An 18104-nucleotide genomic window follows, 5' to 3' on the forward strand; every position below is an offset into this window, starting at 1 on the left:
GATGCGGGGGTGGGAGTGAATGAATCCTAGTTTTTCCAGTGTTGATTGTCTGCATGTGTTTTAAATTATGGCCCAACTCAGAGTCAAGGACAACTCATTTATATGGGAAAAAATGTTAGGACTCTCCTTGTTTAACTACCATGAATGCAACAACTAATAACCATCTAATATTTGAGTTGTAAATGGAGACACAGACCATCAGAAAAGAAAGCAGAGTTGAAATTGTGTGAAGGAACTGGAGTAGGTAACAAACTTGGCTTTTGATAATTTTTTCTGCTACACTCAATACTGTTGACAAGCCTGCCGAAATTTTAAATAACACAGACTATGGGTATGTAGCATCTGAAATTCATAGTAAAGAGATTCATCTGATAATAATATCATGATTTAAGTTTCCACAAGACCAGTAAAAAGGATTAAGTATGGAAGGAATTAGGTCTTAGCTGCAAGTTAAAATTCACAAAGTTGACCTTTAGAGGTTGTTTGCTTTTTTGTTGCTGTTAGTTTTTTGTTTTTTGTTTTCCCTGTCAAAGTACCACAACATCTCATTTTTAGGGTATGACAATTAGAACCTTTTCCACTTGTGATGGGTTCTCTGGAGAGAATGGTGGATATGGAAGAGCCTGGGAAATTAGTGGCTCAAATCGGCTGGCGACGAGTTCATTTAGGTGATTCACACAGTTTTCTGCTCTCCTTCCAGGTATCAGTGGTCCTGGGGGAAGGGCGAGGTGTAAACCAGGACCTTAGGTGTCGGTGTAATGAGAAATATCATCGTCTGGGTGGGCGGAGTTCCCCCTTCCCAGGCCGAGCCTCCCAGGCTCTTACTGAGGAGGCGCTTCCTCCACTCCCCGAGCAGTCCGGATGACTGCGTTCTCCACGGCCCCGGAGGGGGCTCTACCTTCCGAATAAAGCTGGGGCGATCAGGGAAATTGGAAGTGAGGGTGACTACAACACCACCCCCCCGCCAGACGGAACAAACCCCTCTTTTCCGCCAACGAGTTGGCACAGTTATCACCCCTGGGAGATCCGGAAAGAGAGCAGGAAAGTAGCGTCGGGTTGCGCCCCTCTAGCCCAAGGGGTGCGGGAGAAAGTAGACGCGCGATATTCCGGACGCTGCACGCAGAAAGCGCCCGGGCGGCCACAGGTGCCCAGGGAGGCGAGCAGAAGGCCGGGGGCCCGGGTGCGGGCCGGGGGCGCGGGAGGGCAGCGCCAGCGCGGGTGCGCCCGGGAGCCGCCGCCGCCGCCGCCGCGCTCACCTGCCCGGGGGGGGCGGGGCGGGGCGCGGCGCTGGGGCGCCCCCGCCTCGCGCCGCCCGCCTCCCGCCCGGGGAGGAAGCGGAGGGGCGCGGTGTAAACAGAGCGGCGGCCGTGATGTCAGCCGGTCACATGGAGCCTCTTATGGCTCGGGATGGCTCTCGGCGGACGGGCAGCTGCGGCAGCTGCTGCTGTGGCTCAGGCGGCGGCGGCGCGGCGGCGGCGGCAGAGGGGGCTCCGGGGTCGGACCATCCGCTCTCCCTGCGCTCTCCGCACCGCGGCTTAAATGATGTATTTTGTGATCGCAGCGATGAAAGGTGAGCCCGGGCGCCCCGCCGGGGCCGGGTGGGCTGGCTGCTCCGGGGGGCGGGGAGGCGGGCGGGCAGGGGGAGGGGTGGGCGCGCCTGCCCGAGCGCACGTACTGCCCGGGGCTGGGCGCTGGAGCCCCGCCAGGGCTTTTTGGGCCCCTGCAGGGCGCCCCCTGAGCCCGGCCGCGGGATCTGCTTGCCTCCTGTCGGGGGCAAAGGCGCAGGGGCTGGACCCCCCTCTTCTGTCCCCTCCGGCTCCTGTCAGTCGCCCGGGTCCGCCTGGCACCCGGCGGGGCTCCCGGAAGAAAGTTTGCTGGGAGTCGCCGCGCTTTTGGCAGGGAGGGGAGGGTCTGAGGAGCTCGGAGGAAGCCAAGGGGCGCCCGCGACGGGTCCCCAGGGCCCGCACCCCGGACAGCTCCGGCCTACGTAGGGAAGGCGCCGCGGCCGGGCCGGGCCGAGCGTGCGCCCGGGCGCGGTGTCATCCCTGGGGACTGGTCAGCGCCGCGGGCCTTGCGCCCTTCCCCCCCCCCCCCCTCCGCCGCCCGGCGGCCCCGAGCGCCCGGGCGGCTGCTTGCAGGGGTAGTGCGGCCGGTCCGCGCTGCGTGCCCGCCGCGGCCGCTTCCGAAAGCGCGCAGGCCCGAGCGAGACGGGCTTCTGGAGCGTGCCAAGACTCCCTGGGCGGCAGCCGCAGCGCACCCTCACTTGATACTTTGCGTTGTGGATGGATGTGGGGAGGCAACTCCTCCCCCCCCCCACACAGGATTCGCGGGCAGTGGTGGAGGTGAGACGGCGGCGAGGGCCGACGGGCGCGGGTTAGTCGCGGCCAAACCTCCTCGCTCGGCCTTCCGCCCTAATCCGAAGTCCTTTGCCGGGCTGGTGGCGGGATGGCAGCGGGGACTGGTTGCAGAGAGGACTGGCTTCAGGTCCTCTCAGGTGAGGAGGAAAGAAACCGTGGCAAGTCAGGGAAATTTCTAATGGGAAAGCCGAAGTTTGGAGGTGCGCAGCAACTCGCCTGCGCGGTCCGGACAAGCCGAGACACGCAAACAGCCCGAGAGAAAACTCAGCCCGCAGCCCTCCGCCGGCTTGTGCGCCAGCAGGTTCTTCGGGGCCGATAATCTGCCCGCAGACCCGGCCGCTGTGAGTGGGGATTTAGAGCCCCATCTGTTTGCGGCGGACAGGGCTCCCCTCATACGCAGCAGTTTTGCAGACGCAGACTGTACTGCGGGTTCTGCCCATCCGTGCGGGCGCGGGGCGCTCGTTAAACGTTTGCTAAGGTTGAGGTTTTGTTGCAATCCTAGACGAAGGACACCAGTTCGGTATCTGCACTGGGTTTACTTTCGGATCACCGAGCTTTGCCTTTCTTCACTAGAGATTGGGTGGCATCTCTTTTATTAATTATTAACAGGCCGAAACGTACTGGACGCTAAGATGAGCAGCTTGAGATGAAATCTTTCTATACGACGTGCCCAGAACAATTTTTTTGTCTTTTCCCCGGTGGCTTGCGGGAAATGAAATTTAATCATTTTTAGAATATGCAACAGATAAAGGAAAGGGTAGGAGACCTCCACTTTCTTAAGCACTTAACTTTTTTTTTTTCTTCCCAAAATGATTTGAAGATTTTCTTACCGACTTCTTATGTAGACGAAACGTACGCTCCTCCCCTCCCCCTCAAAAAAACTTTTATGCTATTTCCAGCGGTTCATTAATCCTGTAAGAGTAAAACGATTCAGATAGCCTTTGTAGTTAAGACATTTTCCGTTGTTTTCTTTAAGGCGTGAAATAGATTTGGGGAGGTGTCAAGGTTAGTCCTTATCTATTTTATTTAGTATGATTGGTGTCGATTGGAGAAGGGTGAGAAGCTGATACTATTTCCCCTAATGAACAGTAACCACCGAACAATAAGGAAAGTGCGTTTGAATATTTTAACTTAATTTTGATGTTTCTGAGTACATAGGCTTTTGCTTTTGTAGTTCTAGCACAAAATGAAGTTCCATACTATCCCTTAGTGATATAATCATGGGAATCACACCACCACTATATCCCCCAAAAGCTCTAGCCCACACATTTGTCTTGGAGTGACCTCTGGCTGCCAGAAGATAATAGATGCATAGTATTGTGCTTTGAGAAAAGTAGCTCAGATGTATTGGCAATTCAGTTTTTCTATAAGCTCAGCTGCGAGGGGGGGGGGCGGTGAGGGGGGGGGAGGTGTAGAAATAAAATGCATCTAGACAATTAGAATATTTCATTCCCAATATCATAATATTCTGTGTCTTAATGGGATTATTTTGCTTTGGAGCATATTTAAACTGAAGAAAAATAGTTTGTGGGAAAATAAAGAATGCTGTAAATGTTTCCGTATCAGATTTAAGGGGAAAAAAACTGGCCCAGAGTCATATTAAATACTTCCCTACTGCCTCTCAGTTTTAATAGTTAAATTGGTCCCATATGTAAGAGAGTTTGTGTAATTAGGTTTTTTATACAAAACAGAAACACTCTTTACAATATAGTTTTTTGGTATGTGTATGCATGTGGCCAGGGGAGGAGAGAACAAGCCACCATAAAAGAGAAATGTTCTCTTTGTTGGCTGATTTACTGATGTTTTTAAAACATCATTAAAGCAGGCCTTTTGAACTCGCCAAAGAAGAAAATCCTTCCTCTGTGTTAGTTGTCAAATAAGTTTAGGCTTAAAGTGGGCTCATGCTTAGAAGTAATAAAATCTTCATTTGAGCAACTCGAGTCTCATCCTTCAGTTTTGTTTTTGTTTAATTAACAACAGAATTCCAGTACCATTTGGATTGCTTCTTGAGCAAATGGAGAGAGCCAGAGATAACATTTATAATCAGGGGAGCACTTGTTCCACTCATCATAAAAGTGCTTTGGCCAAATGTCAGGCAGCAGCCAGTGCTGAAGGGAAATGCGAGCGCTTCATCAGTTTTAGTAGATTATACCCCCTTTGCTTCCTAGGAGCGGAGCACTCAGCCTGTGTACATGTAAATGGAGTTAAGGGAGTGAAGGGAGGCTTAAGGGGAATGTCTGTCCCATCATAGATTCTTCCCTCAGCACAATCCATGTGCAAACACAAGGCATGTTACCGCCTTGAAAATACTGTATATGTGGGTGATAAGGGGTATTTCCAACTCTAGTAAATGTGATTTTATAGTTTTAAAGAATTTGGCCTTTCTCTTTCCCAAATGAAATTTGAATTTTATCCCTCGTCTTATTTTAAGTACTGTGTCAGTGGTATCCCTTAGCTGGGATTTTTGTTCCATTTTCATGACCTTTGATGGGTAGGATTGGGAGAGGGTGATGGCTGGATCTTGGAAAGAGAAAACTCAAATGGCTATTTCAGCCCCCAGAGTGCTTAGCAGGCAAAGAGAGGTCAGTTCTTTTAAAGAAAAAGGATCTCTGAGTCCATTTGTCCACTGGGCGAGGAGGGAGCTCGGACCTTCTGTGAAGTAGAGAATATTTTAGAAGCACCATTTTCATGAGTAGTCTCTTGATTTTACATATTTCAATCACATCACTTTCAATTTATCATACTCAAGTAAACCACTTTGCCCTCGATTTGAATTGAGTACCATATAATTTCTTTAATGCTGCCCAGTTATAAAATAATACAATTTCTAAACAGACTTAGTCCTTTAAATATATATATGATTTAAATATTAGGGTTTTTTTTTTTTTTACTATCTAGTAGATACATTAGTAAATATATTAATAGTTCTTACTAGACTCCTTTTTCTCCCAACCTTTCCCTCCCAGCCAAGTGAATCACAATAAAATGGATGAGGTCAGCAAGTAGATAATTGCAAAGCATCAGCAGTAGCACCTAGCTACTTTGTAATTTGCTCTGGGGCACCTAAGAAAATAATATTCACAAATGACCATTTACTGGGAGAAAAAGTTACTGGATGGTTAGATACATAGATAGATAGCTAGATCTTTAGAGGTAGAGTTGAGTTTTCTTAAAATTTTCTCAGCTTATTTTAGTGATCAATAAACCCCTTGTGTTGAACAAATCTATGAATACTTTGTCATAGAAATTTTCTGCATGGATTCTAAGTATTCACAGTGTTTATTAATAAGAAATCAAACCTGCCTTAACCTATATATTTCATATTTATTAATTTTAAGAAACCATAATTAGATGCTCAGAGTTAGCATTTATGTTTCTCTGCTTTAAAAATAATAATAATTTGGAGGGGTCCACCAGTGACAACACAGGTGTGAATTCACATTTGGTATTATCTCCAAGACCACATATTGACCCTTTGAGGAATGATTTACTTGTTCTCTCTCCCTCCTCTAGCTCCTCCACTGACGATACCTCCCTTCCACACCAGCCCTTGAGTCATGGCCTTAGAGATTTGCAATCAGAGATTTTTGTATCTGTCAGTATTGTCTGTGACATGATGGATCATGGGTTTTCTGTTTCTTGTCAGAGTGTTATATCCAGAAATAAGACGTCTAAATAGACAGATACCAGCATATATTAGCCAACAGGCAAAACGCAAGAAAGCAGTTGAAATCTTTTGTTTCTGGATTTTCTAAGTGGCATTTGTTAGCCCTCATCATAATATAAGGAAGAAATATGATGACTTTAAAATCTTTGTATAAAAATTAATGTCAAACCTATTCCCCAGGTTTGCCAGCGATTTCATTTTTTGCTTTTGATTTCATTGCCTCTGAAATTTACTAAGCATTTCATAAACAAATAGCAGTTTGATGTTAATCTATATTTGTTTTTTGCTTTATGGTTTGCAGCCATTCTTGTCTCATTTAATCCTCCCTGAGAAGTCACTGACACTGTCGTGGTTTTTAGTCAAAGAAACTGAGGCTCACAGAGGTTATATGTTGGTTAGCCAAGCTTGACAAGTGAAGCGAGGACTAGAGCCCTAATTTCTACTGTCTTCACGCTGCCTCCCCTGGAGGAAGCTGTGAAAATGTCCTGGATATAACTTTGTCTCTAGTTAGTGGAAATTATAACTCTGGCATTTATAAGGGAAAAAAATAGATTCAATTATGTAATGCTTTGCTGAGCCTAATATCTTTAAATTACTATTTAATAAAATCAATTTGATACAAATAGGGTTATTCTTATTTGCTTACCATTAGCTCTCTTCATCCACGATTTTCATTAAGTCTGCTTGTTGTAAGAGGATCTGAGTGAAATGTAAGCATTACTTTCCTAAAGAATATGGAATACTATGAAATGCAGCTAACCTGTGTAACCTAACTCCATTATGAGAGAATCGAGCTGGACATTTATCTATATGGTCCACTTAGCTTTAGGCAAAGGGAGCATTCACAAACGCATCTTCTAAATTTCATCTCCCTTTATGGAGTAGAAAACTCATGAATCCTTGGGCTTGTGAGTGCTGTCCTGGTTGTTTCCATGACAGCTAACGGGCATGATCATGGGCGTATTCTTGAGAAATCTGTTGTCTTTTAGAAAATCAGAGTCAAAGTTTCCAAGTAGATAGATCTGCAAAAGCTCATTTCTCACTTGATGGGGGTTTATTTCTCTGGCAACTGGATTGAGTGGTCTTTGCCTGAAAGCAAATAAGCATGATTTCATAGAGTCTCAGGGAGAGCAGAAACCTAAAATGTCATTCAGATACACACCCTCTTGGCATTTGGTTCCTCTCCACAGCGTTCCTGGCAAATTGTCTGGTTATGCTTGAACACCTCCTATGATGGGGAGCTCACTATCGTTAGAGGAAGCTTATTCCATCTTGAATAAGAAAATTCTTTTTATTTCAAGCATAAGTCTCTCTTTTGTACTTTTAATCCCTTCATTCTGATCCTTTCTTTTGGGGCTGTGTACAATACATTTAATCCATCTTTCATATGAAAGATTGAAAGATTGTCAGTTATTTGAAGACTAAGTATGAAACACACACACACACACACACACACACACACACACACACACACACACACACACACACACACACACACACACCCTCCCTCCCTCCCTCCCTCCCTCCCTCCCTCCCTCCCTCAATCTTTGCTGTGCCTCTCCACTGCATTCTGTTCACAGTCAGCCTTCTAGCAACCTTGGTCATTTTTTTCCTCAAACACATTTCAGTTTGACTAGAACCTCTTGAATTTTTGTACTACAACCCGAGTCCTAGTTGTGCTTTGATTGACTCAGCACTTAACCCATCAGGTAGTAAAGAGAAAAGAGTTTAAATTTTGTTTTTAATTTTTTAAGATTCATAAGCTAGGCTGTATCTTTTGAACGTCATGACTAGCCTTTGTGCTACCGTTGTAATTTGTGAAAGTGGACCTTTGACCTACTTAGAAATACTCTTGGATGAACTGAAGTTGATATTAAATATCCAAGAAAATCAAAGATATTGAAAAAATAATTAAAGGAACATTAGAAGCATTTCTGAGGTGCGTTTCGCCAGTGTGTCAGAGCTGAAATAAGGCTGCCCTCTAGTGGTTACTTTCTCATGGAATGCTAAAAGCGGTAACAGTGCCAATGAATTTCCCATCAGGCTAGTGGAGAAGGTCAAAGGTTGAAGTTATTTTCTCGATTGCTGTGGGACTTTCTACATCAAATTCAAAAGTGTAATTTATTGTTTTGCATGGTTATTAGAAATGCGTCTGTGGGAGAGATAATGAATGTTAAAAGTTTGCTTGGAAGGAAGGGAATTTTTTTTTAAACTTAAGGTTGACTTATAAAATTCTGTTTGGCTCCATATTAAAGTTAAATATTTAAGTGAGATTTGGTTTGTGAGTAAACAGTTATGACCTTTGTGGTAATCCTTGTTTTTTTTTGTTGTTGTTGTTTGGTTGTTTGTTTTTAGAATTTCAACCTCAATTCTATTCCCATACCCTCGAATATTTTTTTTTTTTTTTTTAATGAGGATCTTGAATCAGATGCGTATGTTTGATTGATTGATTGATTGATTGATTTTTGGCTGTGTTGGGTCTTCGTTTCTGTGCGAGGGCTTTCTCCAGTTGTGGCAAGCGGGGGCCACTCTTCATCGCGATGCGCGGGCCTCTCTCGTTGCGGAGCACAGGCTCCAGACGCGCAGGCTCAGCAGTTGTGGCTCACGGGCCCAGCCGCTCTGCGGCATGTGGGATCTTCCCAGGCCAGGGCTCGAACCCGTGTCCCCTGCATTAGCAGGCAGATTCTCAACCACTGCGCCACCAGGGAAGCCCTCGAATATTTTTTAAAAAGAGATTGTCAGTCATTTTGATCAGAGAAATCCAGCATTTTCCCTTTTTAAATCTAAAGCTTTTATTTTTTTCAAAAAAGGGAAACATTTAGAAAGAAGTAAACTATTGTAGATCTTTTTGGTAATAAAGCAATTTTTCAATGGATGCAAAACTATTAACCTGCTGGTTTCTGAAGACAGGGGTAGAGCATTTTGTTCACTTAAGTATATACAATTTGCCAAAGAAATTGAGTATATGTTACACAGGTTTTTAGAACATTATATCATTTATGCTTTAAAACAGTGCACAAAGTAGATAAGCATTCGTTTGTGTAATTTTTAGGATAATAGATAATACAAGTGAAATGTGTGCTTAGATTTCAGTGGTATATCGAGTGTGAAACAATTATGAAACAATCTGGTTTCTGTATTGGAATCAAAGAAATTATTATTGACCTTCCTATTTCCTTAAATATCTTTTGTTACTGATGCTACGGGGAGAGATGAGAATTCAAGTTTACGTGAATTTTGCGTTGCTCAAGTAGTCGAGGCTTCTGAGCTGAGCTAGAATAACCAGGGTGATCTTAATGACAGATAATCACCAGGATTTTAAAGGACGACAGTGCTTACTTGTTCCTACCGGAAAGATTAAATTGCATCTTTACATGAAAAAAGAAGGAAGGGAATTAAAAAAAGCCAGGAAAACCTGCTGTTTAAACCTTTTCATCATAGAAATAAGGTAGTGGTTCAGAAATGAAGACTTGTGGTTAAGTTTCAGATCAGTTATTGAAGCAAACCGTTTTTCAAACTGCGCCACCCAGAAGTGTGATTCTTTCACCACATGAGAAATACTCTCTTTTTCACAGAATGTTATTTTCATTTTGCAGTCGTTGGGTTTTTTTCTCCTTTTCTTTATCTCATGTCAAATCTTCGGTAGAACCCTGGGTATAAATAACGAAATAAAGTTGTTTCAGCAAATACTTACTAAGTGCCTATTGTGTGCTGCGTTGTTTAGGCGCCACCTGTGTGCTTTTATAATAGAACAAGGACACCTTCCTCCCTATCGTGTATCTTAAGCCATGAATCAGCGTTTAAAGACATGCACTGAGAAATTGCCTGCCACGCTTAACTAGAGAAAGCTGCTTTAAGACTTTTGAGCTTATAGGTTTGTAGTTTCTATGAAGTCCGTGCCATTTAAAACAAAGATTTTGCAACACGCAATGAAACATTAATGTAATTGGATAAAGTTAATCCTTCTATTTATGTGTGAACATGATTCCCTTCCAAATAAGCCATAAGTTAGCTCTAAAATCCTGCCTAAGCAGTGGCTCTGAAACTTTGGAGAGCAACCCATAACCCGAAGAGTTACAAAGGCAGATTTCTGGGTCCCACCCAGGGAGACCCTGTCAGCCTGTCAGATTCTGTCAGCCTGGTCTTCCCAACCCAGGAAGGTGAGTATTTAAAAGGTGTCTCAGGTGTTGCCAATTCAGATGGTCCTCCTCACTCCCTCTGTGAAACCTCGCCCTTGCCTGTCAGAGCTCAGATGGGCAGCAGAATCCTCCAACCCTTCAGTGGTTCCCAAATATCATTGATCTTCACGGTTAGCTGAGAAGCATTTAAAAAAAAATAAGGGACCGGTCTCTTATCACCACCTATACGGATCCTGATTCCGATGGTCTGGGGAGAGGCCAAGGAATTTGAATTTGTGAAAGCTCCCCTTGGTGACTGAGGATCTGACAGGTTTGGGAACTACTGCTCGGGTCTAACCCTCTCCTCTTACTAGTGAGGAAAGGATGCTCAGAAGGTCAGTGATATTGAGTAAGCATAAACTTTCCTTTGAGGCCACTGAAATCTCCTTTCAGAGTGGGCGAGGTGCACACCATGAGCAGTTTCTGCCACTGTGTGGATGTTATTAACACATTTGAGATATTCTTCTGATTATTTCTGGCCTTTCTATCAACCAGTGTGTAGGAAAAAAGTGGGCAGGCTCCCAGTCTGTTACCCCAAATGATCCAAACAGGAGAGGCCCCTGTGATACTTTCCCAACCCTGTATTCCTTTTCTGCATAAACCTTTCCCGGGAGCTCTGGCCTTCTAGCCCTCAGTGAGCCCCGGGGCTGGGTCTTGCCACCATTGTGACCACTCAGTGGGGGCAGGCTGGGGATTGTGCCTCAAAAGTCAAGGCCAACTCCAGTGGCAACAGTGATGCCTTTTCTATGTTGCTTTTTTTTCAGCAACAAAGTACAGGTTTTAGAGCCCTGCAAGTTGTGAATGCTTCCTATTTATAAGGTGGTGTTTCTGAGGCCCTAAGCGCCTGGCGTGTATCTGCCCCCTTCCAGGCACTGGAATGGCGAAGTTTGAATGACACAGACACCACACTGCCTTTGTGCAACTTAGATTCTAGTCTGGTGACACAGAAAAGTGGAACTACTCTGGCTGAGGTGGAGGAAGGCCGACCCCCTTCTGCACCAACTGCAGCCCCTCCTTCTTTGGAAAATGGCGGTACCATAGCCCATCGTGTGGCATATGTGATGCTGCCATGGGGGCAACAGCAAACACAGCAGACTTCACCTCTGGTCTCTCCGAGTGTATGTTCTCGTGGGAAGAGGTAGATAATACCTAAGTAAACATATAAATGAACTAGATAAATACAGATAGTGACAACAGCTCGGCCAACATAGAAATTGTAATGGCTTAGAATTGCTTATGGCCTCATGGATGAACAGCAGGGAATGAAATCCAAGAATTTTTTCTAACCAGTGATGAATGTTCCGCCGTAGACCCAAGAGGGAGTTTAGAGGTCATCTGGTCTCTTAGTTCTCAGCCTTGTCTGCCCACTAGACTGTCTAGAGAGCTTTTTTGAAACACACCAGCCCAGGCTCCACTCCTGGAGGCTCTGATTTTATTGGTCTGAGGTGGGTCTCAAGTATTGATAATTTGTTCAAGCTGTCCAGATGATTCTGGTCGAGAAACCTCTGAGGTCCAACACCCTTATTTGACATGTGAGTCATCCGTCCCCAGTGCAGGGCAGTAGTGTTGGATGGTGGAAACCCGCCCCCCCCATGTAGGGTGGGAGAAGACATGGGTTCTCCTGCCAGGTCAGGCTACCTCAATTGCTCACTTTCCCCATTTGTAAAATTAGGGAAAATTGATAGCCATCAAGAGCTTCTCCAGCTCTCTCATTGTGTGAAAATGTTTCTCTTAAAACAGAAGGAGGGGGCTTCCCTGGTGGCGCAGTGGTTGAGAACCTGCCTGCCAATGCAGGGGACACGGGTTTGAGCCCTGGTCTGGGAAGATCCCACATGCCGCGGAGCGGCTGGGCCCATGAGCCACAACTACTGAGCCTGCGTGTCTGGAGCCTGTGCTCCGCAACAAGAGAGGCCTTGATAGTGAGAGGCCCGCGCACCGTGATGAAGAGTGGCCCCCGCTTGCCACAACTAGAGAAAGCCCTCGCACAGAAACGAAGACCCAACACAGCCATAAATAAATAAATAAATAAAGGAAATGTATACATATATATTAAAAAAAAAAAAAAAGAGTGAGCCGAATTATTAAAAAAAAAAAAAAAACAGAAGGAAAGGTCTGGTTTCTCATCCAAGACTGGGAGGAAGAAAACAAATGCACTCTAGTTTCCTTATTCCTTGTCTCAACCCCTAATTGCTAGAGGTGCCTTCATCAGCTGATTAGTTCCTTTGGGGAGTGAAAATTTAAGGTAGAAAGAGGTAATTACTTTCTGCCAATTATTTAAATAAATTTAAGAATAAGCAAGCTTTCATTAATATTTATGCCCTGACTTAGTTCTGGTAAATTAGTCATACCTTATTTATCAAATTCTAACCCAAAGCCTTTTTTTTTCTTTTTTTTTTTTTTTGTGATTAATGCATTGACTTTATTTTTTTTTTATTTTTTTACTTTTTTACCAAAGCCTTTTTTGATGGTTGAGTTAAAACCGAGGAGGGTCAGGGTAGGGAGGTTGCTTAAAAATGGAAGCCCTGGAATAGTCTTAACCATCACACACCACAGTATTTTTATTCCTTACCAAATATTCCAGGCCAGAAACCCAAAGACATTGAGCCTCTCCCAATATATTGTTTGCAGTTTTTTAACAAGCAGAAACAGTGTATCTCCTGTGTTGCCAGCTTAATAAAAGAAAACTACAAAACTAAGTTCTGTCATGAAAAATATCATTGTACTTCCTCATCTGTGACCCTGTATCTCTAAGAACTTGGGTTTCGTTGAAACATTTATTCAGAAAGATACCAGTTCATTATAAACCAGCATGGTGTGATGTAAGCACCTTAACTTTATTTCCTTTTTGTGTGGAATCTCCCAGTGGGGTTTGATGATATTCAGCAGTTGCACAAATGATAAAGGAGTTTGAAAAGTAAATCTGATGGGAGCCCGGTAAATGAAATTAGAGCCGTGTCTTTTTCAACAGAGATTTTTTGAGGATGAGCACATTGCCTGTTTTGCATGTATATATTTAAGAAATTGGACACATGTTGATATACATCCATATGTTCTCCTTAGACAGAAAATTACAGAAAGCCATCTTCCTGTAACTTAAGTTACATCCATAATAGCAAGCACCTTCTGAAAATGATACCGTTTGACAAAATAATTGGCAGAAATCTATTTCAAAAGCAATGTTTCTATCACGAGCATAATCATGTAGAACAGAAGTGTTTTGTTTCCCCCACTGCAGAGAAACAAAGTCATTTAATATGAGTCAAGACGTCCCAAAGTTTTGGCAGACTTTCTAAGCCCCCTGTTGCTGTTGCATTCAGAATCCCTTTTAAAGTGGCTTGGAAGTTTCTGTGTGATTTCAATGGCTGCTTAGGGGAAATATTGGCTAAACTCCTCATTTTGACTGTTAAGATGGCTTGAGTGTTTTCAGAATGTTTTCATTTGCTAGAAATATGTTTTGCGCTCAGCCTTCTCTTGTTGCAGAAGGTTGGTTACCAGCCATCTGATGACGCCTCAGGGTGTTTACAGAAGATGTGGGTGCTGTAGTTATATTTGAGCACAGCCCTCCTCCAACGAAGAGTGTGGTAGTCAGCAGAAATGCGAAAACATGTACTTAAGGATTGATGCTTGTAAAAAGACGTGCCGTAAAGAAAAATGGTTGTTCAGATGTACGACATGACTGACAGCTCTTCTTGTAGGCGTGCTAGTAACAATAAAGTCTAGAAGTTCAACATCAAAGCGATCACAGCTTACTCCACCAGTGACTTACACATCAAAGAGGGAGCGCAAAGACAAAGGAAGTGCACCGAGGTATGTTTCTGCCTCATAGCCAGATGCTCAGGGGGGGCTCCCAGAGCTGCCTTCTTGAATGCAAAGTGATTCTTTTGCAGAAGAGCGCCTTCATTTCATAAATGACCAGGAATATAAAAGGAGGGCAAATGAGCTCTATAATTGCTCCCCATCGCTCTGAGTTTGTTTAGGAGAGACTCATCGCAGGAGAGATTGGTCTCTGGTTTCCTTAAGAAGCGAATTGTGTACCGGCGTGGGCAGCTCTAACTTCACCTAATAGGGTCCAGGGAATTATTCACAAAATAAGAGAGTACAAATTGGATACATTTCAAGTTGGTTGTTTTGAATTATGCTTGACATAAAACTGGACCTAAGTTTCTGGAGTTGTCCCCACCGGCACCCCCCCGCCTCCACCTTGCTTTAAAATTTTTTAACATTCGCCTTGTGGGTGGATTTTCTGCTGAATCAGGTGTGCGTTACCTAACAGGTGTGTGTGATAATGAAATTTAGACCTGTTAAACCGGCTCTTAATTAATCGCCAGATCGGTGCCTCAGTTCTATCAAGCAAATGGTGTGTACTCCAGAATGCTAAAGGTAGAACGGGAAGAAGAGTCTGGATTTGACTTTCCCCCCCCACCACCACTTCTTGTTATTAAATTGAAAATAAAATTAACCATGCAAGCATTATGGGTGGTTTGAAATAATGTGCTTGTTTTTTGTTTTGTTTTTTTGCTTGCCTTTGACATTTGAAGTTCTTTCATAGTTCATCTTCAGTAATTTACTCATTTTCAAATGTTATCGAAAAATAGTAGCGCTCTGTGTAGTCATTAATAAATACAATGCAGCTTTCTCAAGGCTCTAGGGAGACCTAATAAACAACTGTGTTACTAATTGATGCTATACTGAGCTGACAAAAGTAGTGCATCGGTAAACAGAAGTTAGAAAGCAAGAAGTTAAAGAACTATAGGGGATTATGTAGACATCAAGGGTTGGAAATTATAATAAGGCCTCTTTAGGGGAGCATTAATTTGCATGTGGCTGAATTAGGACACCCAATTATTTCTGAGGACACTATGAAGAGCTCATCCAGAATACCCCCGAAGTGAAAGGTTTGGGAGGGTTGGGAGTTAGACGGGATAGAGGAGGGACTGAGCATGTCATATTTCCTATAACTCACAATAGTTTTCCCAATAGCTTGTTAGAGTAGCTTTCTTTGTTAGGGAGAAAAATGCTGATGAACTCAAGAGTACTGCAATTTCTTTGTTCTATACACACTATTTATGTTGGATTGCCACAATGGAATTTTTTTTGAGCAGGGAGGGCAGGAATGTGGAGACAGAAATAAACCTTTTAAATCTTCTTTCTGTGAACCCCACAAGGACATAAGCATTGAGCAGATTAGAGAGTGGATTTATACTGGTACTATCCACCACAGCAGTGGTCCTCAACGTGTGATCCAGGCACCCCTGGGGGTCCCCAAGGCCCTTTCAGGGGTTCCAAGAGATTAAAACACTTTGCATAATAACACTAAGACATTATTTGCCCTTTTGACTGTACTGGTCATTTGCATTGATAGTGCCAAAGCGCTGGCGGGTAAAACTCCTAATACCTTTGCAGGAATCAAGGCAATAGTCATTTTTGCTATTACTGTGGACTTGCTGGTAAGAAAACATTACCAAGTTCATTTGAGACTGTCCTGATGAAGCAGTAAAAATTATTAAGCTTATTAAATTTTGACCCTTGAGTACAAGTCTTTCTGACAAAATGGAAAGTACACATAAAGTACAGAGCACTTCTGCTCTGTACCGAAGAAGGATGTTGATCTCCAGGGAAAAGTACTTGTGCCATTGTTTGAGTTAAGAGCTGAACTCACTGCTTTTTGAATGGAATGCCATTTTCTTATTAGAACCACTGATGGCAGTTCTTCAAACTTAGGTGTATGTCCTACATTTTCTCAAAAATGAACCAATTAAGCTCATCATTTCAAGAAAAATAGTTGACAGTATTTATTACTAATAGATTCAAGCTTTCAGGCAAATATTAGAATTTTGGAACACTTGTACCCAACACTGTGAACTTGACAGCATCCTAATATATAAAAAATTTTCTGATGATACAGGTGGTGATATCAGTAAATGTGATTACTTGATATAATCCCATTTGGTAATGAAATTTGGTAATGCAACATGTCAACATCTGGAAGAGCTACATAACTCATTGAACTAATAGCTTCCAAGTGACCAAATGCATGCCATTATAAAAATATGCATGGGTGTAAAAGAGTCATTCAAAGTACAAAATATACCAATGTATTTGAATTTAACAGAATACAGAAAATTACTGGTATGGTTTCAGGTTCCATATTCCAACTAACCTTTAAGAAACTACCACTTGTTGAGTTTTGGTGTAGTATCAAAGAAGAAAATCCAGAATTATTTGAAAAGCCCAGTAAAATGCTCCTCCCTTTTCTAGCTGCATATCTGTGTGAGGCCAGAATTTCTTCACATACTTCAACCAAAAGAACACAACAGATTGAATGCAGAAGCAGATATGAGAATCTACCTGTCTTCTCTTAAGCCAGAGATTAAAGATGCAAAAATAATGGCAGTTTTTACTAACTTTTTTGTTTTGTAAATATATATTTAAATACTTTATGTCAATATGTAATGAATTTATTCCTGTTATTTTCAAATTAATTATAGATAAATATTGTTAAATGTTCTCAATTTTAATTCCTTGTATGGTAATTACTGATATCTAGCCCACATAAACAAAAGCACTCTTAAGAGCATGAAATGATCCAGACACCAAAAGTTTGAGAACTCTTTACAATTTACTCTAGGAGACACAGAAGATTTTGTGACAAAGCACAAGGTAACAATAGAAGGGGCTTTAAATTTATACAGATTTAGCAGATAAACCCCCAGCTATATATTAAACAAAGCACTTTCAAACATGAATTCAAGAACAAATTTTCTAATCCCCATTTTCTTTATAATGTATTTCCTCTTTATTGGCCGTGGAAGACCATTGCTGATGGTTACCTTTTTGTTGTTTCCTTTTTTAATAAAACAGAGGTTTGGCATAAAATTGTGGTTTATGGAGGCTTTACGATTTATCTTTAATCATCTGCACCCTACGTTAGCAAACGTAGTAGTAAATGACTGCCATTTGTCTTTTCAGTTTGGACTTGTACCGAGAAAAAAATATTTTGTACAATTAGTACAACTTCAGGAGGGATCCCAACTCCTGGTAGATGTGAGATTTTGGTCACTAATGTGGGCGCTTTGGGGAATCTTATTGCTGTGTGTAGTGATGGAAAGGTCTCGAGGTCCTGCTACCGCTCAAGTGATGGGTACCTTCCCCTGAGGTTCATCAGTCACACTTCCCTCAGACCTTCTCCGAGAGAGAAGAGTTTGCCCAGATATCCATTGGCACCTGGAGTGACAAGGAGGCTGAGCCTTCGACTGGCTTCCGACACACCTGGCAGAATCAGTTCCGTTAAACTAATGAAATGTATGAAAGTCCATCCTTCCCCGAAATTTCTTGTGAAAAATAATGGGCAGTTAGAAAGCAATGCTCAGATACTTGTTCTTAACTTTATAATTGCTTTGTTGGCATCTAACATATAGACATTGACATTGCCCTTTGTAGCTGGGCCATCGGCCTCTTTGTTGTTACCAAATAAGAGGCATGCAGGTCTTGGTTCCATTTGGTTACCTACCAACAGACCATCAGTTGACTGGGAGCAAATGTATTTTGGCACATTGTGCATTGCCAGGGTCTTGCTCCTGACTTCTCTTGCTAAGAGAAGAGTTGGTGCCCCTAGAGCCAGATCAGCGGCAGAGTATCGGGTTACCTCGCGCCCCACATGGTTTTATTAGCCAATTAAAGGTTAGGCTGAAACACACTCACTGTGTAAACAGTGGTTGTGCAATGGCCCAGAGTGAGGCTGGCGAGGAGAAAGAGCGCCTCATTTCCTCTTGGATCTGCCCAAAAGCAGGAGGGCTAAGGCGAGTGAGAGAGTGAGATGGTCTCGCTTCAGAACAACACGCAATGATGACGTGAGGGAAGGATGGGAGTGGAGAGGAAGGGAACAAAGATAGCGTCCTCTCT

At 43.2% G+C, this 18104-nt stretch overlaps 1 protein-coding gene across 2 annotated transcripts in view; it reads left to right on the plus strand.

Annotated features, from left to right (window-relative positions):
• LOC103012995 (nuclear receptor ROR-alpha) overlaps positions 1-18104 on the plus strand; it is a 182841-nt gene that overhangs the window by 84194 nt on the left and 80543 nt on the right. Inside the window, exon 1 of one of the 2 annotated variants that reach the window (XM_057543454.1) lies at positions 1420-1570. The exons of the other annotated variant lie outside the window; for it this stretch is intronic. Within the exon in view, the coding sequence (XP_057399437.1) occupies positions 1540-1570 (31 nt within the window). The 5' untranslated portion in view covers positions 1420-1539. Of the gene's footprint in view, positions 1-1419; positions 1571-18104 lie in introns of those variants that run through there. 2 annotated transcript variants of the gene reach the window in all.

This window comes from Balaenoptera acutorostrata, chromosome 3 (genome assembly GCF_949987535.1).
Source record: "Balaenoptera acutorostrata chromosome 3, mBalAcu1.1, whole genome shotgun sequence".
Taxonomy (NCBI): domain Eukaryota; kingdom Metazoa; phylum Chordata; class Mammalia; order Artiodactyla; family Balaenopteridae; genus Balaenoptera; species Balaenoptera acutorostrata.